Genomic DNA, 26,416 nt, shown 5'->3' on the forward strand with positions numbered 1-26,416 from the left:
GGAAGGGAAGCGCCGTTTTCTCTGGGAAAGCCACCAGATCCCTCCGGAGATTCCCCCCTGAAGAGGGGGAGGGCCTGGGGAGAGGATCCCGCTGGGTGAGGAGGGATCCCCGCAGATCCTCTCCGCCTCTTCCTGCCCAGACTGCCAGCGGAGGTTTTTCCTGGCTTCCCTTAATGGGGCGGCGCCTCCCCCCTTGTCACCCGGGGCAGCTGCTGGGGCCACCCTCCTTCTAGGCTGAGCGGGTGGGGGGAGCCCAGAAGGACCCTTCCAGCTCCGGATCCACTCGGCCCTTCGGGAGTCTCCGCAGCTCCAGCCTGGGCGCCCTCTGGGCACTGGGGGAACCCAAAGGGCATCCAGTCCGCCCCTCCAGGCGCCCAGAGAAAGGGAGAGTGGGGGAGGATTATGGAGCCGGCATGAAGGAGCCCCCTAGAATGCAGCCCCCCCCCCCCCCCCAAGACTGAGCACGTCCCCCTCCCCGTCTCTCCGTTCCTCTCTCGGCTTCGGACTATCTCCTGTATCGGGCGAAGTCAAGTGAGACTCTACCCGGAGACCGATGACGCTGCAGAAGGGAGAATTCCCATTGGTCCCCTTGCTCCTTCTGGACACGCCCAATGCCGAAGTTCGAGGAAAACTCCTCCCCCCAAACCAGACCCACCGATTCCGCCTCTGGGATTGGGAGCCTCCGCGTCTCTCTCCTCTCTCGGTCGAGCGCTGGTGGAGCCGCCTCATCCATGGCTTTGGTGGGGGTCGCCCTGGTGCTGCTGGTGGGGGCGCTGGCCCGGATCTCCGGAAGCGGAGGGGGGAAGGAGAGCCCCGGTAAGGAGGGGGCTGGGCGGAGGGGGAGGGGGTGGGGGGGAGAAAGTTTATGGGTCTCCAGAACCTCCGACAGCCTTGATCTCTGCGTGGTCTCCTCCCCCTTGCTCCCCACATGCCCCCCCCCAGGAGGAAGGAGAGGGACCCCCGTTCCCCGAGTGTAGTCGAGGGGGGAGTCGCAGCCGGGCCCCTCCCTCGCCCCCCCCCCCGCAGCGTCTGGGTCGGAGGGGGCTGCAGGGAAAGAGGAAGGGAAGCGAAAGCGGGAAACTGAGGCATTTTCAGCCCTGAATCCTCAGGAGGGAAAAGACGCATTTGCGCAAAAGGATTTTGGCTTTTTTAGAAACTTCCGTTTTTCTTCTGAATCTCAAAATTGAGGCTTTGGAGGTCAGGCAAGAGGGGGGCGTCGGTGCCTTCTGGGGAGACCCCGAATTTGGGGAGGAGTCCAGGAACCCCCCACATCTCCCCCAGCTCTTTGGGGACCTGGGAGGGGGGAGGATCTGGGGGGCTCTGAGTGGCTCCTCCCAAACAGGCCCCCCTTTGTGAGGGGGGGCTGGAGACCCTCCTTTTGAGAGGCTCTTAGGAGGGGCTTCAGGGGGTCTTTTGGGGGAGGGGAAAGAGGTGGGATCTCCGAGAATCCGTCAAAGGTGAACTTAGGTTTGGGGGGAGGAAAAAAAGTTGGTGCGACCCATGGAAGTTGGGGGTTGAAGGGCTGGAAGACTCCGGAAGAGTCAGTCTAGATGTCCTCCTTGTGCCCCCGCTCCCCCCCCCAATGGTAGAGAGAGAGAGGGAGGGGTGGAGATGAGCTTCCCTCCAGCCTAGAAATTTCCCTCAGCCCCTCCCCCATCCTTCAGGTCGCTTTCGATCCAGCCTTTTCCCTCCTCCCCTCCCCCTCTTTCTCTCCTCCCCTCCCCCCTTCTTCCCTCCCCCCTCTGCAGACCCCCACACACCACAAGTCTCCCTCCCTCTCTAGGGCTGGGGGAGTTCCCTTTCCCCCATCCGGTCTCTCAAAGGAAGGTCCCCCGCCTCCCGCCCTTCTTCTGTGGGACCCTCCTCCTCCACCACCAGCGGCTGGGAAGGGTGGGCCCTGGGGTCCATCCTGACGGCCTCCCTCCACCTCCTCCTCCCCCCTTCGCAGCCCATTTCCTGCACCAGAGGAAGACCGAGTGCCGCTTCCTGAACGGGACGCAGCGGGTGAGGCTCCTGTACAGGGAAATGTACGACCGGCAGGAGTTTCTCCGCTTCGACAGCGACCGCGGGGAGTTCGAGGCCGTCACGGAGTTCGGGAAGTGGCAAGCGGACGCGTGGAACGAAGACAAGCAGGGCCTGCAGTCCAGGAAGGCCGCTGTGGATTACTTCTGCCGGAACAACTACGAGATTCTGCAGGGGGGCCCTGTGGTTGGCCGGAGAGGTGAGTCTGCGGGGGGGGGGAGATTTTGGGGGAGGGGATCCCGCCCCCCTTCCTTTCCCTTTCCAAGGGGGGTCCAGGCCTCTGAGAGGAATCTCCCAAGAGAATCCACGGAAGTCTCTTTGTGGTCTCCTTTCTCTGCCTTTTTCTTCTTCATTCCGAGTCATTTCCACTCCAACATCTTTTAAATCAATAAAGAAGCAACTAAGTGAAATAAACATATGTATAAACTTAAATAAGCATATTAAACCTATACATAAATAAATAAAGCTGATTAAATGGAAACTGAAATAAAAATAATAAAATAACTTAAATTAATTAAATTTAAAATAAATGAAATAAAAAATAATAAAATAAAGTAAAATAAATCAATAATAAAATAATAATCTAAATAAAGAATAGAATAAATAATAAACTAAATAATTACAATAAATAAAGTATAAACAATAATACATCAATAAATATATAACCTAATAAATAACTGATCAATAAAAAATAAATAAATAACAAGAAATAAATAAAAATATGATGGGGAAACATAAAATTCACTTTGTAGTCCTGCTGTTTTAAATTCAGAGGCCTCTTATTTGTCTATTAAATTGAATTCCTGGAGGGGCAGAGGGAGAAAGTAGGTATTTAAAAAGAAAGAAAGAAAATATATATTTTCCCATCCAATTCTCCACAAACTCCCATGTGACCAAATTGGAACCTCAAAATCTTCACACTGCAGTCTTGAAAATAAGGAGGTTTGTGGAATAGGCTATAAAAACAAAAATGTAAAAATGCCACATTGCAGCTTTTGAATTTCCAGGGATTTAAAATCTGATCCTTCTGTTTTCTTCTTAAAAGACTTTTTTTCCTCATTCACAATTTTCATTTCCTGATTTTTAAGAAAAGCCACTTTCACTTTGTGAAGCCTCTGCCTTCATTGTCTTAGCAATTCCCACAAAGGCCTTTAAGGTCCCCAGATGCAAATGGGATCAGCCTGAAATGCTGTTATTGGTCTGCAATCTGACCAGATCCCAGGTTGGAAGGACAGATGACCATCTCAAAAGTGGTGGTTCTTGAGCAGGACAGAATTTACTGTTAATCAGAAAATCTCTCAAGAGGAAACAAAATGGTTCTCAAAGGACTCTGGGCTGGAATGGGTCAATTGTGGACCCTCTGTACCCCCCTCCCCCCCATTGATCCATCCAGGAGTTTTGCCATTTGGAACATTTGCTGAAGGAGGAGATCAAGAGGGATCCCCTGCAAGGCTCTGCTGAGATCCTGGGACCCACTTGACCTCCTGAGCCTCCAACTCCCCCCACTTTCCTTTTCCCCAAAAGATCCCCTCTGGATCCCTTCTCTCTTCTCTCCTCTCCTCTCCTCTTGCTCCTTCTTTCTTTCTTTCTTTCTTTCTTTCTGCCATCTTGGTTGATCATCTTCATGGCCGCGTAGAGGAATTTGGCTCCGCCCTCTCCCCTCCCCTCCACAACCTCTGTGTGAAGCCCCTGGGTGAGACTGTCCATCACCAGGGCTGGAGGTCTCCTCCATATGCTGATGTCATCAGATTACGTCTCCACCTCTGGGGACACGGGTGATGCTGAGGCTGTGGGGGGAATCAATGGGGGATCAGAGGCTTCGGCTGGACCCTGGCAAGACCAAAGGGCTTTGGGTCCATAGAGCAACAACATGGGGGGACTTCAACCAACTGGGTTCTGGGTGGAGTTGCATTGTCCCAGAGACCCAGTTGGCAATTCTGGAGATTCTCCTGGACTCCTGAAGAGCATCTGGCAGTAACAGTTCGGAGAGTGTCCGTAAGGCTTTGGGTCAGTTGTGGTCACTTTGGCAAATAGATTTAATAAATAGATAAATTTACTAAAGAAATGAACAAATGTTGGGGTAATACACCAAAATTAAAAGTGTGGCTTCATTTTCAACAAGATCCCAGGAATCCTCCGACTCGTGCTGCGTCTGTCCTTTCCGTCTTCTGCGTTATTTCTTTCTACGTCCACCACATCTGGCAGAAGGTTCCATCCACCTCTGGGCGTTTCCAGCGTTTATCCCTGTCAGACTTGCCTCTTTCGGGAATTCTTTTATGGAGACTGCAACTGATCCCAATCACAAAGGATTTAGGAGAGGGTCTTTGGAGGGGGGCGGCATACAAATCTAATAAATTATTATTATTATTATTATTATTATTATTATTATTATTATTCCCCCCCCCCTTTTGATTTCCTGCTGCAATGTACTTTGGAAGATGACTCAAAACCCAGAATACTTTTTTCAGGAGTGAAAAGGGATCTTGGCCTGAACCAACCAACTGGGTCTTCTGTTCTGGGCCCTCCTGTGTCTCTCATGTGCCTCCTTCTCCTCGCTCCCTCCAGCCAAGCCCACCGTCACCATCTCCCCCACCAAGATGGACCCAACTTCCCCCAACACCATCCTCCTCTGCATAATGACAGGCTATTACCCCATGGAGATCGAGGTCCAGTGGCTGAAGAACGGCCAGCCGGAGAAGGAGGGCGTGGCCTTTGGGGAGGAGCTCCAGAACGGAGACTGGACCTACCAGCTCCATGTGATGCTGGAGACCCAACCCCAGCGGGGGGACGTCTACACTTGCAAGGTGGAGCACGCCAGCCTGGAGGCCCCCATCACCGTCCAGTGGGGTAAGTCCCTCCCCTCCCACCCCTCCTGGTCTGGGGACCCCGTCCTGCCCTGAGAAGGGGGAGAGACCCTCTCTATGGTGGGGGGAGCCAGAATGGACCCTCCTGGGGGAAGGTGGGCCCGATCCTCCTGCTCAGGTGAGGCTCCTTCTCCTTCCCCAGAGCCCCGTTCCTCCCGCTCTGCCAGGGCCAAAATCTGGACGGGGATTATGGGGGCTGTGATAGGAGTGGCCTTCCTGGCTGTGGGGCTCTTCTCCTACCTGAAGGCCAAGAAAGGTGAGTCTGGGGGGCTGGAGGAAGGGTTGTGGGGAGGGGTATTTTGGGGAACTTCTGTTCTTGGACGGTTTATTAAGGGAAGATATTGAAAGTTATTATGGGCTATCGATGGGGAGGGGGTCCCTCTGAGTCCTCCAGCCCATGAAGGCTCCTGATTGGCTCTTTTTCTCCTTCCAGAAATTCCCATCCAACCACCTGCAGGTGAGTTTCTCCTCTTCCTCCCTCTTCTCAGCCCCTCCTATAAATTATGGGTATTTTTCTTTAATTTCTCAATTGTTCCTTTTTTAAAAGAAAACCTGCCTGAACAATATCTCTTCACCCCCCCTGCCCCCCCCCCGGTCCCAGGTGATCCTGCAGACTCGTTTGGGTTCGTTAGTTGGACCCTTGACCAGCTGTTCCTCCTGACCCCCCCTTCTCCTTGGGACAGTTCACACCATTTCTGGCCATGTGACCCCAGGCTTCCCCCTTTGCTGCCCCCCCATCTTAGCCCCATATTTCTTGTTCATATGAAGAATCGCAGCCTTTTGCCCCCTGGAATGGGGGGATTCTCTCTCTGTCTTTCTCTGCCTGTGGGGGCTGAAAGGGAAGAAAAATATGTTATTTACAGTAAAAGTTTCTCTTTATATTCTGATTTTTTTCCCTTCTCTTTTTCTGCAGCACTCGTGAATTAATCCTGCTGTCAACCTTCACTATAATTCTGCATCATTTCTACGCTTGGTTGCCAATAGTTACGGGGAGGGGTCTTGGGTAATGGGGGGAGGATGCAGGAGGCCCTGTGAAGTGGAATAAGTTTCCTCTTCCTTGAAACCAGGGGACCTGAAGGAGACCGTTAGAAGTGACATTCCATAAATGTGACCTGGGTGGAAGATGCCTCCACCTGATGGTCATGGACACTAGGGATTGGCCAATCTCCAGAGGGGGGGGGTCAAAAGGGGGTTTGATCTACGCAGGTATCGCACCTTTTTCTCCAGTCTTTGCTTTGACCTTGACTGCTTTCAGTTCTGGTTTAGGATAAATTCACTTTTGAACCTTGAAAAGGACCCTGAGTTTTATTCTTCTTAAATTCTGACTGTGGCAGCCGACACCTGCTCTCCGATGCACAAGGATTTATTTTTATTTCTTTGGTCTCTGATGGTTCTTTGTCCTGTTTGCAAACTCTGAGAAATGGAGGCAGAAGGTGGGAAGTTGGGGGGAGGAGGAGAAGGGCAGCGTGGACCTTCTCTTGCTGAGAACAGACCCCTCCCCACTTTCTTTCCTGTGAGGGAGGGGTGGAGACCATGTAGACTGTCCCCAGGGGTGCTGGGTAGACCTGTCAGTCAAGCCCCCTCGTGTCTCCTGGCTTTGAACCCACAGCAGCTTCATCTCCATCCTTCTTCCTACGAATCCCTTCCCTTCCCTTCGCTTTGCTGTGAAAGAATAAACTCCAGATGTAGGAAAACCCTGGAATCCTTCGTTTCTTCCTCCTCTTCCTCCTCCTCCCTGCCCCCACAGGAGGCCCCTCCCTCCGCTGCCTCTGGATCAACCATCCCGGCTACTTCGGGTCCAAAGCCAGAACTGATGTGGGAGGAGGGGGGGGCAGATCCAGGGAGGGGGAGGGGCTGGACCCCCTTGCTCTGCTCCCCCTCAAGGCCCCTTTGAGGAGCACAATGCCAGCAGGGACGGTCCTCCCTCGGCAATTGTGGGGAGCCATTGGGGGCACCCGAGACTCCCCCTACGTTCACCCAGCCATTTGAGCCATTTCTCTTCTTCCCAACTGGAGGGTCCTGCCCCATTTTGTCAGCCAATACCCCCTCCCCTTTTTGGGGACTCTTTCGAATGGTGTATAGTCTCCTGCCTGATGGTATAAATGGTGAAGGCTCGAGCAGGGGGTCGGACTAGATGACCTTTAAGAAATCCATCGGAAGCCATTCCTGGTGCAGAAGAAGCTTGAGACAGAGGGGAAGACCAGCTCTGCAAGGGGGAGGGGCTCCATGGTGCCGTCTTGAGTGGAAGACCCCTTCCTTCTCTTCAGCACCCCTAGATACCCCTGGACAGCCCCACAACTGAGCCCGGCCCCCTCCAGAGCTGATCCAGACTGGTTCTGCAGGAGTCCAGTGGCCTCGATCCTTGAGGAATAATTTTCCCCTCCCCTCCCTCATTTGGGGTCTTGGGGCCCCCACAGGAAGAATCGGTCAGTGTGGGATTATAGGAATTGTTTGAAACTCTGAGAAGATCTGGGCTCCGGTTGGCAACACCTCCTCTTGCAAGAGAGCCTGCAGGACCCCGAAGAAGGGACAACAACAAATGCACCAATTGGGGGGAGGGGGCATCAGAGTGGACTTCCCTAAGAGAAAAAATAAAAGCATGTGTTGATAGATGATCCATTGTTCAGGGGAACTGAAAGAGCCGTTTCCAAAATGGACAATCAAACTAAGGTGGTTGGTTGTGTCCCAGGAGCATCTACCAAAGACGGGACTGAGGAGCTTAGAGAAATATTGAGGCCCACAGATTATTCTTCCTTCTCCCTCTTTCCTGTGGGGTGGGAGGATAAAGTCCCTGGAAACGATGCCAAGAGACTCAGAGCAGGGGGCCCCAGTGGGAGCCACAGAGATGGGGGCACAGGGGGGTTTTCTCTTCCACTCTCCCAATAAAGGGAACCACCCAAGGAGGGAAGGCAGCACCTTGGAAGTCGAGCCTGATGGTTCTCTCGAGGGAAATGGGGAGCCACTTTTGTCACTGCCATTGAAACTTCAGTCACTAAATGAACTGTTGTAAGTCAAGGACTCCTTCCAGTGGGTCACAGGACAAAGGGGCTGCCCCACCTGGAGACTCAGCCATGGGGCGGAGGAGGGGAGTCCCTGAGCTGCCCTGATGAAGAATCAGAAGACTGTTTTTTAAGTTGTTGTTGTTGTTATTATTATTATTATTATTATTGGATTTGTATGCCGCCCCTCTCCGCAGACTCTATGTTGCCAGGCATGGGGTAAATAGTACATGCCCCCCCCCACTTTCTGACCATTAAATGTTACGTGTGGATGTAATTGAATAAATTGACTGTTTTTTAAGTTGTTATTATTATTATTATTATTATTATTATTATTATTATTATTATTGGATTTGTATGCCGCCCCTCTCCGCAGACTCTATGTTGCCAGGCATGGGGTAAATAGTACATGCCCCCCCCCACTTTCTGACCATTAAATGTTACGTGTGGATGTAATTGAATAAATTGACTGTTTTTTAAGTTGTTGTTATTATTATTATTATTATTATTATTATTATTATTATTATTATTATTATTATTGGATTTGTATGCCGCCCCTCTCCGCAGACTCTATGTTGCCAGGCATGGGGTAAATAGTACATGCCCCCCCCCACTTTCTGACCATTAAATGTTACGTGTGGATGTAATTGAATAAATTGACTGTTTTTTAAGTTGTTGTTATTATTATTATTATTATTATTATTATTATTATTATTATTATTGGATTTGTATGCCGCCCCTCTCCGCAGACTCTATGTTGCCAGGCATGGGGTAAATAGTACATGCCCGCCCCCACTTTCTGACCATTAAATGTTACGTGTGGATGTAATTGAATAAATTGACTGTTTTTTAACTTGTTGTTATTATTATTATTATTATTATTATTATTGGATTTGTATGCCGCCCCTCTCCACAGACTCTATGTTGCCAGGCATGGGGTAAATAGTACATGCCCCCCCCCCACTTTCTGACCATTAAATGTTACGTGTGGATGTAATTGAATAAATTGACTGTTTTTTAAGTTGTTATTATTATTATTATTATTATTATTATTATTATTATTATTATTGGATTTGTATGCCGCCCCTCTCCGCAGACTCTATGTTGCCAGGCATGGGGTAAATAGTACATGCCCCCACCCCACTTTCTGACCATTAAATGTTATGTGTGGATGTAATTGAATAAATTGACTGTTTTTTAAGTTGTTGTTGTTGTTGTTATTATTATTATTATTATTATTGGATTTGTATGCCGCCCCTCTCCGCACTCGGGGTGGCTAACAGCAATGATAAAAAACAACATGTAACAATCCAATTTAATAAAACAACTGAAAACCCTTATTATAAAAAACCAAAGATACACACAAACATACCATACATAACTTGTAATGGTCTAGGGGAAGGAATATCCTAACTCCCCCATGCCTGGCGACAAAGGTGGGTCTTGAGTAATTTGCAAAAGACAAGGAGGGTGGGGGCCGTTCTAATCTCTGGGGGGGGGGTTGATTCCAGAGGGCCAGGGCCGCCACAGAGAAGGCTCTTGCCCTGTGTAAGCAAAACGACATTGTTTGGTCGACGGGACCCAGAGAAGGCCAACTCTCTGGGACCTTATCGGCCGCTGGGATTTGTGCGGTAGAAGGCGGTTCCGGATGTATTCTGGGATTTTAGCTTATAATTTTTAACTACAGTGATTCCTCATCTTACAAACTTAATTGATTCCGTGACCAGGTTCGTAAGATGAAAAGTTTGTAAGACGAAGCAATTTTCCCCAAGACGAGGGATTCGTATCATGAGGTACCACTGTACGACATTTCCAGTGTGGGGTTTTGTTTTTTTGTTATTCATAATAAGACCATTTGCATCTGGGAACATTAACAATCTTTGTGTATTAGCTTAAAAAAAGGCAGCGGTTTTACAAAGTGAAAACCGTGACTTGTTTCTTTGAGCAAGAAATGCAAATGGATCAGAAAAAATATTTCAGCAAGAAAATGGATGGAGCATTTTTAAATAAGTGGAAATTGGAAAGTTTGAATTTGACATTTTATTGAAAATACCTTCAACTTCTGCAGATTACTTTTAGCAGTTGAGTCACTAAAATGAGGACCCAGATTGCTTGGGACAAGATGCTGACTTTGTAAACTGCTCAAAGATAAAGTGGTAGAGCATTGTAGAGTAGTAAAGAAATCTAAGTGGAATTGCTATTGCTATATAGTTTCTCCCGAGTATGGATCCTTTTATGAGAGGATAGAGATCTAATCTGAGCAAAAGTATTTCCACACTCCAAGCATTTCTATGGCTTCTCCCCTGTGTGGATCCTCTTATGGGAAGTAAGAGAATTATTATGAGCAAAGGTCTTTCCACATTCCATACATTTATACAGCTTCTCCCCTGTGTGGATCATTTTATGGGTATTAAGTGCACTGCTCTGAGCAAAGGTCTTTCCACACTCCATGCATTCATACGGCTTCTCACCTGTGTGGATCCTTTGGTGGTAAATAAAATAATCTCTTTGAGCAAAGGTCCTTCCACACTCCATGCATTTATACGGCTTCTCCCCTGTGTGGATCTTTTTATGGAAAGTAAGTGTAGTGCTATGAGCAAAGGTCTTTCCACACTCAATGCATTTATACGGCTTCTCCCCAGTGTGGATCCTTTTATGGGAAGTAAGATCTTTGCTCTGAGCAAAGGTCCTCCCACATTCCATGCATTTATATGGCTTCTCCCCTGTGTGGATCCTCTTATGGAAAATAAGAGAATTACTATGAGCAAAGGTCTTTCCACACTCCATGCATTCATACGGCTTCTCCCCTGTGTGGATCCTTTTGTGGATAGTAAGTTGCCCCCTTGTTTTAAAACATTTTCCACATTTCAAACATTTATAAGGCTTCTCTTTTGTGTCGATCGCTTTTTGGAATGTCAGGTAGTTACTTCCAAGAGAAAGAATGGATGTCCCATTGTAATTTTGTCCATTGTGTCTTCTTATAACATCTTCTCCTTTGTTTTGGGTGAAATAGTTTTCATTTACTTGTATTTTAGCTCTGATTAGCTTCACACTTTTCCCAATATATTTTTTCTTGATTTTCTCTTGTTGCACAAGTATGTCTTTCATCAGAGCATCAGTGGAAGATGGGTTTTCCTGATTCCAATCCTTTGACTGGTTTCTTTTGGGGCTTTCGGATTCCATTGGAATTCCAAACTTCTCCGTTCCATCTTTAGGGTTGGTGACCTGGAACAGTTCACAGGAATCTTGATTCTCTTCTCCTGTCCTGTTCTTACCTTCAAAGCAAAAAAGAAATGACAATGAAAGCCTTTGTTCTTAAATTGGATTGGAAGGAGACTCTTCTATGGGCTGGGTGTGAAAGTTCTATTCTGACACAATTTGGGAGGTTTCAGAGTACAAATGACAACACAGTCCTTTCACATGACCTCCAGAGGACACATAAAAGCACACCTCGTTCTTTTCAGCCTCCATAGGTAAGTTCAAATAGAAATGGAAAAATAGAGATAGCACAGAAAGCATCTAAGCAAAGAGATATTGACTCTTTCCTTCATTCAAGCACCAGAAGACCAGATCCTTTAATAATAATAATAATAATAATAATAATAATAATAATAATAATAATATATTAGATTTGTATGCTGCCCCTCTCCGAGGACTTTCCTTCTCCCTCCCAGAAGACGATATCTCGTAATACATGTATTATTTTGAAAAATAAAAAACTAACTATAATCTGTCTTCTTGAACTCTGATTGGCGACTAGAAAACTCTTACCCAGAGAGACCACGTTCCTATGGTTTTCCAGCATGACTTCCGAATGCAGCGCTTTCTGGTCAGGATCCAACAGAGACCATTCCTCCTCAGAGAAAGACACAGCCACCTCCTCAAAGGACACAGGACTGTCCTGAACATGGAAAAAAGAACAGAACACATTAGATCTTTTCATGTTCATCAAAGATTTACACAAGAGATAGATGGTGTGCAGTAGCTGCCAATAAAGCAGTAACACAGTTCCAGGCTGCATCAACAGAGGGATAGAATCAAGATCACGTGAAGTGTTAATGGTAAGGCCACACTTGGAGTACTGCATTCAGTTCTGGTCACCACGATATAAAAAGGAGGTTGAGACTCTAGAAAGAGTGCAGAGAAGAGCAACAAAGATGATTAGGGGACTAGAGGCTAATATTGTAAAGGCTCGACTACTGTAACGCTCTCTACATGGGGCTACCTTTAAAAAGTGTTCGGAAACTTCAGATCGTGCAGAATGCAGCTGCGAGAGCAATCATGGGCTTCCCCAAAAATGCCCATGTAACACCAACACTCCGCAGTCTGCATTGGTTGCCGATCAATTTCCAGTCACAATTAAATGTGTTGGTCATTACCTATAAAGCCCTTCATGGCACCGGACCAGGGTATCTACGAGACCGCCTCCTGCCGCACGAATCCCAGCGACCGGTTAGATCCCACAGAGTGGGCCTTCTCCGGGTCCCGTCAACAAAACAATGTCGTTTGGCGGGGCCCAGGGGAAGAGCCTTCTCTGTGGCAGCCCTGGCCCTCTGTAACCAACTCCCCCCGGAGATTAGAATTGCCCCCACCCTCCTCACCTTTCGTAAGCTACTTAAAACCCACCTCTGCCGTCAGGCATGGGGGAACTGAGATATTCTTTCCCCCTAGGCCTCTACAATTTATGCATGGTATGCGTGTGTGTGTGTATGTATATGTTTGGTTTTACAAATAAGGGGTTTTTAGCTGTTTTAGTATTGGATTTACATGCTGTTTTTATTAGTGTTGTGAGCCGCCCCGAGTCTGCGGAGAGGGGCGGCATACAAATCCATTAAATAATAATAATAATAATAATAATAATTGTGATGACGAAATTATGGCAGAGCCATTTCTCCGGGCACTCCAAGTGGCGGCCATGAAACGTCCAGGTTTCTGACGTGCATGTGCAGTGACGAAAAGAGGGAGGAGTGGCTGCTGGACGCGCAGAAGCTGCTGACTGCCCTGGCGTCTGCTCGCCAGTGGGGAAATCCCGGTGCCGCTGGTGGAGCAGCTGGAGGAGTTGGCGAGATAGGTGCATTCCTGCCATCCCCCTGTGGCATGCCCCCCCCCCTCGCCTAACCTGTTTCTGAGGATGGGAGCCGCCCTGAGTCTTCGGAGAGGGGCGGCATACAAATCTAATAAATTGAATTGAATAAATTGAATTTCTGTTGGGCCAGTGACTTTCCAGCTCATGTATATCTGCTTGGTCAGCTGCAGCATAGGTTCAAATTTACTTGTATGACATTCTCTAAAATAGGCAATGAAAAGGGTTTAGTTCAACTGGCAGACTTTTTTTATGAGTTTTCATCAGAATATGAGACGGGAAGCAAACCCCTTCCATCAACTGTCCTCTCTTAAGCTCCTCCTCCAGCCCTGTGATGGTGAACTTGTGGCACCCAATTTTCACAAACACTGGGATGTTTGTGCCTTCCCCGAGCCCTCGGAAGCATTCTGCAGACCTCGCAAACCCAAATAAAAAATTGAATAAATAATTTTTTGCAAAACGGGCCTGTTTTTCACCCATTTTTGCCAAAGGCGGGGTGTGCAGAGGGCTGGAAAGGCCCGCAAAGTGCTCCTGGGGGAGAGGGGCAGGGAGGACAGAAACCTTTTTCTTACTTACCACTTCACAGTCTTGGTGTGTCCTATAGTCTGAAAAATATGGTAAATTGCCCTATTGGCAGTCGGATATAAATACGTGGGTGTTGAGTTGCGGTTTGGGCATTTGGTTTGAAAAAGGTTGGCCGTCACTGGGTCAAACATATGAAAAAGGGTTGCAGGACCTGGGTATCTCTAGTTTAAAGGAGAGAAGGACTGGGGAGACATGATAGCGATGTCCCAGTATCTCAGGGGTGGCCGCAAAGAAGAGGGAGTCAAGCTAAGAAGGAGACAAGCGACTTAGAACTAAGGAGAAATTTCCTGACAGTTAGAACAATTGAACAACTGAGATTAAAACCAGAGACCTTTCTTCTAGGCATAATAAATCAAAAACTCAAAAAAGACTATTATTATCTGATACAGCACATGATTACTGCAATAAGAATTGCAATAGCACAAAATTGGAAAGAAGAAGAAACACCATCAGAAAGAGAAATGATTAAAAAAAATATATATGACTGTGCAGAAATGGACAGATTAACCCCAAAACTTAAAAATAAAGAAGAATCAAAATATTATGAACTCTGGATAGAGACAAGAAAAAATAAACAATAACAATAATGGGAGTAAATAAACAAGATGTTCTTAAAATCATTCCAAGATACTACATCAACGGCTTGCCTCCAGTGTTTTTAATAGGAAAGTGAACACAAGAACAAGGGGACACAATCTGAAGTTAGTTGGGGGAAAGATCAAAGGCAACATGAGAAAATATTATTTCACTGAAAGAGTAGTAGATCCTTGGAACAAACTTCCAGCAGACGTGGTAGATAAATCCACAGTACCTGAATTTAAACATGCCTGGGATAAACATATATCCATTGTAAGATAAAATACAGGAAATAGTATAAGGGCAGACTAGATGGACCATGAGGTCTTTTTCTGCCGTCAGTCTTCTATGTTTCTATGTTTCTAAGATCAAACCAATCTGACTTTAGATTAATTGTGTGATAGAACAAATGTGTGACAACCGCTGATGCCATAAGCTGCATATTGACATCAAAAGGAAGAAATAGAACCGTTAGGTCAACAGTTCAACGGGGAGGGAGGGAGGGGGAACTAGGGGCAGCTCTGTATAAAGTAGCTTAGAATTTAAGCACAATAACTATACAAATAATAATTATACTCTGAAATGATACAATATGTAAAACACTATATATCTGCTCTTTGTTAATCTTTGTATTAGAATAATAAAAAATTTTTTTTTAAAAAAAGAACAATTGAACGGCTTTTGCCTCCAGAAGATGTGAATGCTCCAACACTGGAGGTTTTTAAGAAGAGGTTGGATAATCATTTGTCTGAAGCAATTTAGTCTCCTGCCCAAGCAGGAGATCTCCAAGGTCCCTTCCAACTCTGTCGTTGTTACTGTTATTATTATAATTATTACTCTCGCTATTATTACGTATATTTCATTATCTATAGTTCTTGCATAGACATCCCTCCTATCTGTTAATTTTTACCCTCCTTCTCTTTCCATCTCTATCTCCCAATTTTTGACTGCACTTTTATTTTTATCTTCTAGCCATTAAAAACTCTCTTCCAAAATTTGTAACAATCCGTCTCATCTTTGTCCGTGTCTAAAAAATGGCTTGTTGTAACCTTCAAGTTGGAGGAGCTTCGAAGAGAACAAGACAAACAGAGGACGCAACTGGAACCTGCTATTCTGCTCTCCATGTTGTGGTAGAACACAAAAATAATCCTGGCCAAATGGAGGAAAATAGAAGGAGAGAGCCCTCTGCACACCCACTTCACTTCCGGAAGGAAGAATAGAAATCTCATAATTTCCCCCTTTCTTACTTGATTTGGAGGTTCAGCCGCTGTTTGATCTCCGTCATAAAAACAAGAAAGCTTCATTCTTTGTTTCTCTGTAAGGAACAAATGATTTCAAGATGCATCATGAACAAAAGAGGAGTAGAAGAGACAGAGAGAGGTAAGACAGATGGACAACTGGAGGATCTTCCATTACCTCCTGAAGTGTCCTGGCTTTGATCTTCCCAAGGGATCCTCCTGAAAAATGTCTCCTGGGGGGGATTTGATGGATTCTCCTTTCCCTCAGGATCTCTGATCTCCCCAGTGCAGCACTTCAGATGGGAAGAAGGAAAAAAAAGAAGCAAAATGTATATGACACGAGACAAAAATGGATTCCCAGATTTGAAACACAATCTCAAAGACCCCAATATCCATCTGTGAGGTTGAGTGAGAAAACAGAACAATGTCCTACAAGAATTGGAGATGGGATGAACGCCAGAGAAGTTTGCGAAGTATTCAACCACATTCTCTATTCCCTTCTGAGCTCCCAAAAGTGTCTCACCTGCAACTGGACCTGCTCCTTCTGCTCCTCCGCCTGGCTCAGGAGGAGGCCTTCTGCCAGGGCCACTGCCTGGGAGCTGGTCTCTGCTCCACACTCCCTCACCCAGCCCTCCATCTCTGGGGGCAGAAGGGACAGCAGATGCTCCAGAACCACCAGGTCCAGCATCTGGGCTTTGGTGTGTTTCTCTGGCCTCAGCCATCGCCTGCACAAGTCGTGGAGTCGGCTGCAAAGTCCTCGGGGACCCTCAGCCTCCCGGTATTGGATGGAGTTCCAGGGCTGAACTTCCGAAGGGAGGATGGGTTCTTCCTCCAGGATCTTCTGCCAGGGTCTTGTCCAGAGCTTCCCCCCCTTCCCAGGCTGAGCGGCTGCAGGGCCTTTTCCGCTTCCCCCCTTTGCAACAGGTGGGGTCTCCATCCTTTCTCTGTCCTGCAGAGCAACTCCAAAGGGGTCCAAGGACTCTTGTGGGTCTCCAGACGCCTTTTCCTTCACGGGACCATTTCTGGGAATACAGGACGGATCCCTCCAGGTGATTTCGCTCTTTTTTCCTTCCCCCAGGAGAAAATGGGGCCTTGCAAAGACAACAAATGGCTTCCGGTTTCTGTCTCTGAGGGGGAAGGGAAAACAAAGGCCCAGAATGAGAAGGTGGAATTCAGCCCCTGAGCGACCTTCACCCAACCTCCCCCCGCTTCCCCTGCAAGGAGAGGGTGGCTGGGGAGCATGGGACCCGGGAAGAGAACTCTCCCTCACCTGGGGCACCTCTGGATGTCCTCCGTCTCGTGCGAGCACCAGCGGTTAAGGAGAGCGAGTGTGCCGTCCTAGAGCGTCGAGGCTCAGTGATGTCACTTCCTTCTCAGCCTCCTCTCGCCCTGGGGTTCCCTTCCCTTAGCAGAGTCCGCCCCCTGGTGGAAAGGCGGGGAAAGACTTTGACCTCTTTTTTGCCCAGTGCAAGATAAATTTAAAAAAAAAAACCATTCCAGCCTCACAATTGAATCTCAGCTCTGTTTCTTTTGAAGACTTTCAATGTGAAGAGAGTGAATTCAATGGCTGGAGAAGGAAAGTGCACAAAGGTCCCCAACACCCCGTTGTGGCTGAGGAGGGGCGGGCTCCTGCCTGAGGGGATCTGCGCTCTGATTGGTTGCTGAGGGTGGGAAGGGGACGTTTCCCTTTTCCCGCCTTTTTCCTCTGGGCGTTGTTTACGATTTACCTCCCGACTGTTTTCTCTGCTGTTTACGTTAAATACATATACAGTACATTCATATTGATATAAAAATATAAATGTCTGTATTTAATGACTGGAGAAGGAAAGTGCGCAATGGTCCACACATTCTCATCCATTTTTCGTCTTTCTGGGATAAACTCCCTGGAATGGAGGCCCAGAGACTGGGAGCAGGAGGGCCCAGTGGGAGCCCCAGAGATGGGGGCACAGGGGGGTTCTCTCCCGCTCTGCCCATAAAGGGAACCATCCAAGGAGGGAAGGCAGCACCCTGGAAGTCGAGCCAGAGAGAAACTGGGATTCTTGAACCATGGTCCACAACACCCCCGTGGGGGCTTCTGGCAGGGGATGAGCTGCCCCTCACAAGGACCCAGAAGGTCAGTGTGGGAATCCACCATCTCTCCTCATCCAAAGGGCTTGAGAGTGAAGACGAAGTGAGAGGGAGACGAAGGGGAATCAACCACATTGGAAGAAAAAAGGTCACAGAACAGCAGATGTAGAGACCAAATATGGGGTCAGTCAAATGGGTCTCCGATGCACCAATACAAGGAATAAACGGGGTGAATCCTGGAGAAAATCTGTGGAGGGAGCTGCAGGTTCGAGGTGCCAAAGGTCAGCCGAGAAACCTTCATGACTTCCAGAGGACTCATCATTTCTTCCTCAGGGGGTAAAATACTCTCCCCCTCCCCCACTGTATTTAAAGAGGTTACAACAAATGGACCACATGCTGGTGTGAACAAATATACTTCTAATGTTTCTGCTTCTATTCAAAATATGAAGGTTAGGGTCTGTCTGTCTATCCGTCTATCCCTCCATCCATCCCTCCATCCATCTATCCTCTCTGTCTCTCTGTCTCCCTCCTAATCTCTCTCACAACAAGTGACTCTGGGTCACAATCAGCAAAACTAAAAATGGGGATTTACATGAAAGTATTAGAAAAACATTCAAAACAATTTTAAAAAACTTTTAAAAGAAGGAATATTAGGCAAAGAGTCACTTTTTTCAGTGCCACTGAAACTTCAAGCAGTCGCTACAGGAACTGCTATAAGTCAAGGACTCCTTCCAGTGGGTCACAGGACAAAGGGGCTGCCCCACCTGGAGACTCAGCCATGGGGCGGAGGAGGGGAGTCCCTGAGCTGCCCTGATGAAGAATCCAGGCTTGTTGCCTGCTGGATCCTGGCCAGTTCCTCAGTTCCGCTTCGGAGGAGCCCAACGCTTCAGGCTGGGGAAGCGAAGCCCAAGCACCTCTGCAGCCGTTGGGACTTGCAGAAAGAAGAGCTGCTGCTTTGTGTGTGTGTGTGTGTAGTGCAGGTTTCAGGGAGAACTCAGAGAAAATCAAAATCTCACAGGGGAAAAATGGAAAGAGCCCAGAAGTTCTGCTTTGATCAGGAGAGTGATGGGTGTCCCACCAGAGTCTCTGGATCTGGGACCCATTTTGTGTGACTTGGTGTGTGCAAACACATAATTGTGGGGCAGGTTTGGACTCTGCCTCCTCCTTCAGCTGCAGGTGGAGACCCAGTTCTGTCCTGCTGAGGCCGGTGTTGGGCCAGGGGGGAGTTTGACCCCTCCAGCCCCCCTCCCCCACCCCAGGAAAGGACTGAGGCCATCTCAGGGCACAGGCCCTGTGGGACGTCTGCCTGCTGCAGCCGGGAGAGGGTTGGGGCTCTGAGTCCTGCCTGATGTGGTGTTTCATCCTCAGCCCTCAACAGCTGGCAGTTGCCCAGCCCCCCCTGCCCTCCCCTGGTTGAGAGAGATCGGCTGGCCAGCCTGAGGATGGGAGACCACCAGGAGGCATCTGGGCTACTGCATAGGCTGAAACTGCTCCAAGACAAGGAGGGGGAAGCTTCAGGCCCTCCTCGAACTCGCCTCCCTCGAAAGATCCACTTCCCATTCCTCTTTTAGCCTTGTCTGATCTCCCTGAAACTCTCCCCCTCCCCCCTTGCTCAGTTCCTGCCGTTTGGAAGACCTCGTGGGAGCCCAATTCTCCTTGTCTACAGAGAGGGGAGAAGGTTAAGAGTGGAGCGGAAATGATAAATGGGGGGGGGCACAAGGGGGGTCTCACCTTCCTTGGTCCTTGCCCCCACCTTTAAATTCAGGAGCCCTTTAGACTTTCTCACCTTCCTGAGGCTCAGGGTGCAAGGGGGTGATTGGGGGTCTTCAAGCCCCTCTTTCCATTCCTCCCCTGGGAGCGACCCCCCCCCCCCCCGTCCTGGGCCAGGAGGGGAGAAAGGCTGCCCAAGCAGAGCAGGGTGGGAAACTGTCTCCAGGCAGAGGATCCAACGCTGGGTCCATTGGAAGAGATGTTAGTTCTAATTTCCATCAATCATATAAGCTGGAGCCAATTAACAAAGCTCAATTCACAACACATGATTTCTAGCCGTCTGTCACATCAGAAACAAGCAGCAGATGTTGGTTTCCTCAGCAACAATTATATGGTAGCAAAACCAATTCACAATAAAAGCAAATAGCCAATAATAGTTTGAGTCATATAATCCTTCACTATAATGGGGAATAATGAAGTCCCCAGAATCTCTATGAAAATTCCTGGTTCTTTTTATATATTGTAACTGTATTGTTTGGTTTGATATACTGTCCAGAAGGACCCTTCCAGCTCCGGATCCACTGGGCCCTTCGGGAGTCTCCGCAGCTCCAGCCTGGGCAGGGCGCCCTCTGGGCACTGGAGGAACTCAAAGGGCATCCAGTCCACCCTTCCAGGCGCCCAGAGAAAGGGAGAGTGGGGGAGGATTATGGAGCCGGCATGAAGGAGCCCCCTAGAATACACCCCCCCCCCCAAGACTGAGCACGTCCCCCTCCCCCTCCCTCCGCTCTTCTCTCGGCTTCGGACTATCTCCTGTATCGGTCGAAGTCAAGGGAGACACTAGCCGGAGACCGATGACGCTGCAGAAGGCAGAATTCCCATTGGTCCTCTTGCTCCTTCTGGACACGCCCAATGCCGAAGTCGGAGGAAAACTCCTCCCCCCCAATCCAGACCCACCGATTCCGCCTCTGGGGCTGGAAGCCTCCGCGTCTCTCTCCGCTGTCGGTCGGGCGCTTCATCCATGGCTTTGTTGGGGGTCGCCCTGGTGCTGCTGGTGGGGGCGCTGGCCTGGATCCCCGGAAGCGAAGGGGGGAAGGAGAGCCCCGGTAAGGAGGGGGCTGGGCGGGGGAGGAGTGGGGAAAGCTTATGGGTCTCCAGAGCCTCCGACAGCCTCGATCTCTGCGTGGTCTCCTTCCCTTCCTCCCCACATGCTCCCCCAGGAGGATGGAGAGGGACCCCGTTTCCCGCGTGTAGTGAGGGGGGAGTCGCAGCCGGGCCCCTCCCTCGCCCCCCCCCCGCAGCGTCTGGGTCGGAGGCGGCTGCAGGGAAAGAGGAAGAGAAGGGAAAGTGAAAGAGGGAAACTGAGGCATTTTGGCTTTTTCCAAAACGTTTTTCTTCTGAATCTCAACATTGAGGCTTTGGGGGTCAGGCAAGAGGGGAGGTTCGGTCCCTTCTGGGGGGGGGGGTATGCATTTGGGGAGGACGCCAAGAACCCCCCCCCTCATAACGCCCCGCACTGCTCTATGGGGAGCTGGAAGGGAGGGAGGAGGATCTGGGGGGCTCCCTTTGAGAGGAACTTGGGAGGGGCTTCAGGGGGTCTTTGGGGGGAGGGGAAACTGGTGGGGCCCCCGAGAATCCCTCAAAGGTGGACTAAGGTTTCGGGGGGGGTAGAAGAAAGGTTGGGGCGACCCATGGAAGGTGGAGGATGAAGGGCTGGGAGACTCCTGGAGGGTCAGCTAGATGTCCTCCTTGTGCCCCCTCCCCCGCATGGAAGAGAGAGAGAGGGGGAGGGGTGCATTTGAGTTTCCCTCCCGTCTAGAAAGTTCCCCCAGCCCCTCCCCCACCCTTCAGGCCGCTTTCGATCCAGCTTCCCCTGCAGAGAGTCGATCTCCTGGACCCGTCGGGCTTCTGCCTGACTTTCCCCCCACCTTCCTCCCCTCCCCCTCTTTCTTCCCTACCCCATTCTTCCCTTCCCCCCCCCTCTGCAGACCCCCCCATAAAAGTCTCCCTCCCTCTCTAGGGCCGAGAGGGTTCCCTTTCCCTCCTCCAGGGGGCGTCCCCCACCAGTCTCTCTTCCCCTCCCCTTCTTCCGTGGGACCCTCCTCCTCCTCCACGAGCGGCTGGGAACGATGGGCCCTGGGGTCCCTCCTGACGGCCTCCCTCCTCCTCCTCCTCCCCCCCTTTTACAGCCCATTTCCTGGTCCAGGAGAAGCATGAGTGCCGCTTCCTCAACGGGACGCAGCGGGTGAGGTTCCTGTACAGGGAAATGTACGACCGGCAGGAGTTTGTCCGCTTCGACAGCGACCGCGGGGAGTTCGAGGCCGTCACGGAGTTCGGGAAGGCGGATGCGGACGCGTGGAACAAAAACAAGCTCATCCTGCAGGATTACAAGGCCGCTGTGGATCGCTTCTGCCGGAACAACTACGGGGTTGCCCAGAGCACTTCTGTGCTTGGCCGGAGAGGTGAGTCTGGGGGGGGGGAGATTTGGGGGGAGGGGATCCCGCCCCCCTTCCTTTCCCTTTCCAAGGGGGGTCCAGGCCTCTGAGAGGAATCTCCCAAGAGAATCCACGGAAGTCTCTTTGTGGTCTCCTTTCTCTGCCTTTGTCTTCTTCATTCCGAGTCATTTCCACTCCAACATCTTTTATATCAATAAAGAAGCAACTAAGTGAAATAAATAAATGTATAAAATTAAATAAGCAAATTAAACCTATACATAAATAAAGCTGATTAAATGGAAACTGAATTAAAAATAATAAAATAACTTAAATTAATTTAATTTAAAAGTATAAATGAAATAAAAAGTAATAAAATAAAGTAAAATAAGTCATCAAGTAATAATCTAAATAAAGAATGGAATAAATAATAAACTAAATAATTACAATAAATAAAGTCTGCAGAGAGGGGGGCCATACAAATCTAATAAATAAATAAATAATATAATAAATAATTGATAAATAAAAAATAAATAAATAAAAATAAATAAATAAAAATATTAAAGGTCAACATAAAATGTAATTTGAACTCCTGCTGTTTTAAATCCAGAGGCCTCTTATTTGTCTATTAAATTGAATTCCTGGAAGGGCGGAGGGAGAAAGTAGGGATTTAAAGAGAAAGAAAAAAATATCTTTTTTCCCATCCAATTAAAATCTCCAGCAACTCCCATGTGACCAAATTGGAACCTCAAAACCTTCACACTGCAGTCTTGAAAATAAGGAGGTTTGTGGAAGAGGCTACAAAAATAAAAATGTAAAAATGCCACATTGCAGCTTTTGAATTTCCACGGATTTAAAATCTGATCCTTCCTTTTTCTTCTTAAAAGACTTTTTTTCCTCATTCACAATTTTCATTTCTCGTTTTTGAAAGAAAGGCCCTGCCACTGCCTTCATTTTCTTAGCAATTCCACAAAGGCCTTTAAGGTCCCCAGATGCAAATGGCATCAGCCTGAAATGCTGTTATTGGTCTGCAATCTGACCAGATCCCAGGTTGGAAGGACAGATGACCATCTCAAAAGTGGTGGTTCTTGAGCAGGACGGAATTTACTATTAATCAGAAAATCTCTCAAGAGGAAACAAAATGGTTCTCAAAGGACTCTGGGCTGGAATGGGTCAATTGTGGACCCTCTGTACCCCCCTCCCCACCATTGATCCATCCAGGAGTTTTGCCATTTGGAACATTTGCTGAAGGAGGAGATCAAGAGGGATCCCCTGCAAGGCTCTGCTGAGATCCTGGGACCCACTTGACCTCCTGAGCCTCCAACTACCCCCAAAAGATCCCCACTGGATCCCTTCTGTCTTCTCTCCTCTCCTCTCTGCCCCTCTTGCTTCTTCTTTCTTTCTTTCTTTCTGCCATCTTGGTTGATCATCTTCATGGCCGCATAGAGGAATTTGGCTCCGCCCTCTCCCCTCCCCTCCACAACCTCTGTGTGAAGCCACTGGGTGAGACTGTCCATCACCAGGGCTGGAGGTCTCCTCCATATGCTGATGTTATCAGTTTACATCTCCACCTCTGGGGACACAGGTGATGCTGAGGCTGTGGGGGGATCAATGGGGGATCAGAGGCTTCGGCTGGACCCTGGCAAGACCAAAGGGCTTTGGGCCCATGGAGCAACAACATGGGGGGACTTTAACCAACTTCCTTCTGGGTGGAGTTGCATTGTCCCAGAGACCCAGTTGGCAATTCTGGAGATTCTCCTGGACTCCTGAAGAGCATCTGGCAGTCACAGTTCAGAGAGTGTTCGTAAGGCTTTGGGTCAGTCGTGGTCACTTTGGCAAATAAATTTAATAATTAGATAAATTTACTGAACAAATGAACAAATGTTGTGGTAATACACCAAAATTAAAAGGTTGGTTTCATTTTCAACAAGATCCCAGGAATCCTCCGACTCGTGCTGCGTCTGTCCTTTCCGTCTCCTGCATTATTTCTTTCCACGTCCACCACATCTGGTAGAAGGTTCCTTCCACCTCTAGGCGTTTCCAGCATTTATCCCTGTCTGACTTGCCTCTTTCGGGAATTCTTTTATGGAGACTGCAACTGACCCCAATCACAAATGATTTAGCAGAGGGTCTTCAGAGAGGGGCGGCATACAAATCTAGTATATTATTATTGTTATTATTATTATTATTATTATTATTATTATTCCCCCCCCCCTTTTGATTTCTTGCTGCAATTTATTTGGAAGATGACTCAAAACACAGAATATATTTTCAGGCGTGAAAAGGGATCTTGGCCTGAACCAACCAACTGGGTCTTCTGTTCTGGGCCCTCCTGTGTCTCTCATGTGCCTCCTTCTCCTCCCTCCCTCCAGCCAAGCCCACCGTCACCATCTCCCCCACCAAGATGGACCCAACTTCCCCCAACACCATCCTCCTCTGCATAATGACGGGCTTTTACCCCATGGAGATCGAGGTCCAGTGGCTGAAGAACGGCCAGCCGGAGAAGGAGGGCGTGGCCTTCGGGGAGGAGCTCCAGAACGGAGACTGGACCTACCAGCTCCATGTGATGCTGGAGACCCAGCCCCAGCGGGGGGACGTCTACACTTGCAAGGTGGAGCACGCCAGCCTGGAGGCCCCCATCACCGTCCAGTGGGGTAAGTCCCTCCGCTCCCACCCCTCCTGGAACCTGTCCTGCCCTGAGAAGGGGGAGAGACCCTCTCTGTGGTGGGGGGAGCCAGAATGGACCCTCCTGGGGGAAGGTGGGCCCGATCCTCCTGCTCAGGTGAGGCTCCTTCTCCTTCCCCAGAGCCCCGTTCCTCCCGCTCTGCCAGGGCCAAAATCTGGACGGGGATTATGGGGGCCGTGATAGGAGTGGCCTTCCTGGCTGTGGGGCTCTTCTCCTACCTGAAGGCCAAGAAAGGTGAGTCTGGGGGGCTGGAGGAGAGGTTGTGGGGAGGGGTTGTGGGGAGAAGTATTTTGGGGAACTTCTGTTCTTTTAGAGTTTATTAAGGGAAGATATTGCAAGTTATTATGGGCTATCAATGGGGAGGGGGTCCCTCTGAGTCCTCCAGCCCATGAAGGGTCCTGATTGGCTCTTTTTCTCCTTCCAGCAATTCCCATCCAACCACCTGCAGGTGAGTTTCTCCTCTTCCTCCCTCTTCTCAGCCCCTCCTATAAATTATGGGTATTTTTCTTTAATTTCTCAATTGTTCCTTTTTTAAAAGAAAACCTGCCTGGACAATATCTCTTCACCCCCCTGCCCCCCCCCCCCCGGTCCCAGGTGATCCTGCAGACTCGTTTGGGCTCATTAGTTGGACCCTTGACCGGCTGTTCCTCCTGACCCCCCCCCCCCTTATTCTTGTGACAATTCACACCATTTCTGGCCATGTGACCCCAGGCTCCCTCTTTTGCTGCCCCCCCCATCTTAGCCCCATATTCCTTGTTCACATGAAGAATCGCAGCCTTTTGCCCCCTGGAATGGGGGGATTCTCTCTCTGTCTTTCTCTGCCTGTGGGGGCTGAAAGGGAAGAAAAATATGTTATTTGCAGTAAAAGTTTCTCCTTATATTCTGATTTTCTTCCCTTCTCTTTTCCTGCAGCACTCGTGAATTAATCCTGCTGTCAACCTTCGCTATAATTCTGCATCGTTTCTACGCTTGGTGGCCAATAGTTACGGGGAGGGGTCTTGGGTAATGGGGGGGAGGATGCAGGAGGCCCTGTGAAGTGGAATAAGTTTCCTCTTCCTTGAAACCAGGGGACCTGAAGGAGACCGTTAGAAGTGACATTCCATAAATGGGAGGTGGGTGGAAGATGCCTCCACCTGATGGTCATGGACACTAGGGATTGGCCAATCTCCAGAGGGGGGGGGTCAAAAGGGGGTTTGATCTACGCAGGTATCGCACCTTTTTCTCCAGTCTTTGCTTTGACCTTGACTGCTTTCAGTTCTGGTTTATGATAAATTCACTTTTGAACCTTGAAAAGGACCCTGAGTTTTATTCTTCTTAAATTCTGACTGAAGCAGCCGACACCTGCTCTCCGATGCAACAGGATTTATTTTTATTTCTTTGGTCTCTGATGGTTCTTTGTCCTGTTTGCAAACTCTGAAAAATGGAGGCAGAAGGTGGGAAGTTGGGGGGGGGAGGAGAATGGCAGCGTGGACCTTCTCTTGCTGAGAACAGACCCCTCCCCACTTTCTTTCCTGTGAGGGAGGGGTGGAGACCATGTAGACTGTCCCCAGGGATGCTGGGCCGACCTGTCAGTCAAGCCCCCTCCTGTCTCCTGCCTTTGAACCCACAGCAGCTTCATCTCCATCCTTCTTCCTACGAATCCCTTCCCTTCGCTTTGCTGTGAAAGAATAAACTCCAGATGTAGGAAAACCCTGGAATCCTCCGTTTCTTCCTCCTCTTCCTCCTCTTCCCTGCCCCCACAGGAGGCCCCTCCCTCCACTGCCTCTGGGTCAACCATCCCGGCTACTTCGGGTCCAAAGCCAGAACTCATGTGGGAGGAGGGGGGGCAGATCCAGGGAGGGGGAGGGGCTGGACCCCCTTGCTCTGCTCCCCCTCAAGGCCCCTTTGAGGACCAGAAGGCCAGCAGGGACGGTCCTCCCTCGGCAATTGTGGGGAGCCATTGAGGGCACCTGAGACTCTCCCTACGTTCACCCAGCCATTTGAGCCATTTCTCTTCCTCACAACTGGAGGGTCCTGCCCCATTTTTTCAGCCAGTGCCCCCCTACCCTTTTTAGGGACTCTTTCGAATGGTGTATAGAGTCTCCTGTTTGATGGTATAAATGGTGAAGGCTCGAGGAAGGGGTTGGACTAGATGACCTTTATGAAATCCACCGGAAG

General features: G+C 49.0%; 2 protein-coding genes and 1 pseudogene across 3 annotated transcripts; 2 read left to right on the forward strand and 1 right to left on the reverse strand.

The window, feature by feature from the left end:
• The first annotated feature begins 658 nt into the window (after positions 1–658).
• Positions 659–25,246, forward strand: LOC139162951 (H-2 class II histocompatibility antigen, E-S beta chain-like). 2 transcript variants are annotated; one of them, XM_070743864.1, is made up of 6 exons: positions 659–816; positions 1,949–2,221; positions 4,588–4,869; positions 5,029–5,142; positions 5,320–5,343; positions 25,172–25,246. In XM_070743864.1, the coding sequence occupies exons 1-6, from the start codon at positions 732–734 to the stop codon at positions 25,183–25,185; spliced, it is 792 nt and encodes a 263-aa protein (XP_070599965.1). In that variant the 5' UTR covers positions 659–731; the 3' UTR covers positions 25,186–25,246. The 2 variants fall into 2 exon arrangements, with proteins under 2 accessions (XP_070599965.1, XP_070599964.1); XM_070743863.1 differs by lacking the exon at positions 25,172–25,246 and adding an exon at positions 5,800–6,179.
• Positions 9,911–16,762, reverse strand: LOC139162917 (zinc finger protein 558-like). The gene is made up of 6 exons (XM_070743823.1): positions 16,638–16,762; positions 15,891–16,494; positions 15,546–15,660; positions 15,377–15,444; positions 11,657–11,786; positions 9,911–11,160 (listed from the first exon to the last, which is right to left on the reverse strand). Exons 2-6 carry the CDS (start codon positions 16,302–16,304, stop codon positions 10,175–10,177), a joined length of 1,713 nt encoding a protein of 570 aa, XP_070599924.1. The 5' UTR covers positions 16,305–16,494; positions 16,638–16,762; the 3' UTR covers positions 9,911–10,174.
• Positions 19,996–25,552, forward strand: LOC139162939 (DLA class II histocompatibility antigen, DR-1 beta chain-like; annotated as a pseudogene).
• The last annotated feature ends 864 nt before the right edge of the window (positions 25,553–26,416 follow it).

This window comes from Erythrolamprus reginae, chromosome 2, assembly GCF_031021105.1.
Source record: "Erythrolamprus reginae isolate rEryReg1 chromosome 2, rEryReg1.hap1, whole genome shotgun sequence".
Taxonomy (NCBI): Eukaryota; Metazoa; Chordata; class Lepidosauria; order Squamata; family Dipsadidae; genus Erythrolamprus; species Erythrolamprus reginae.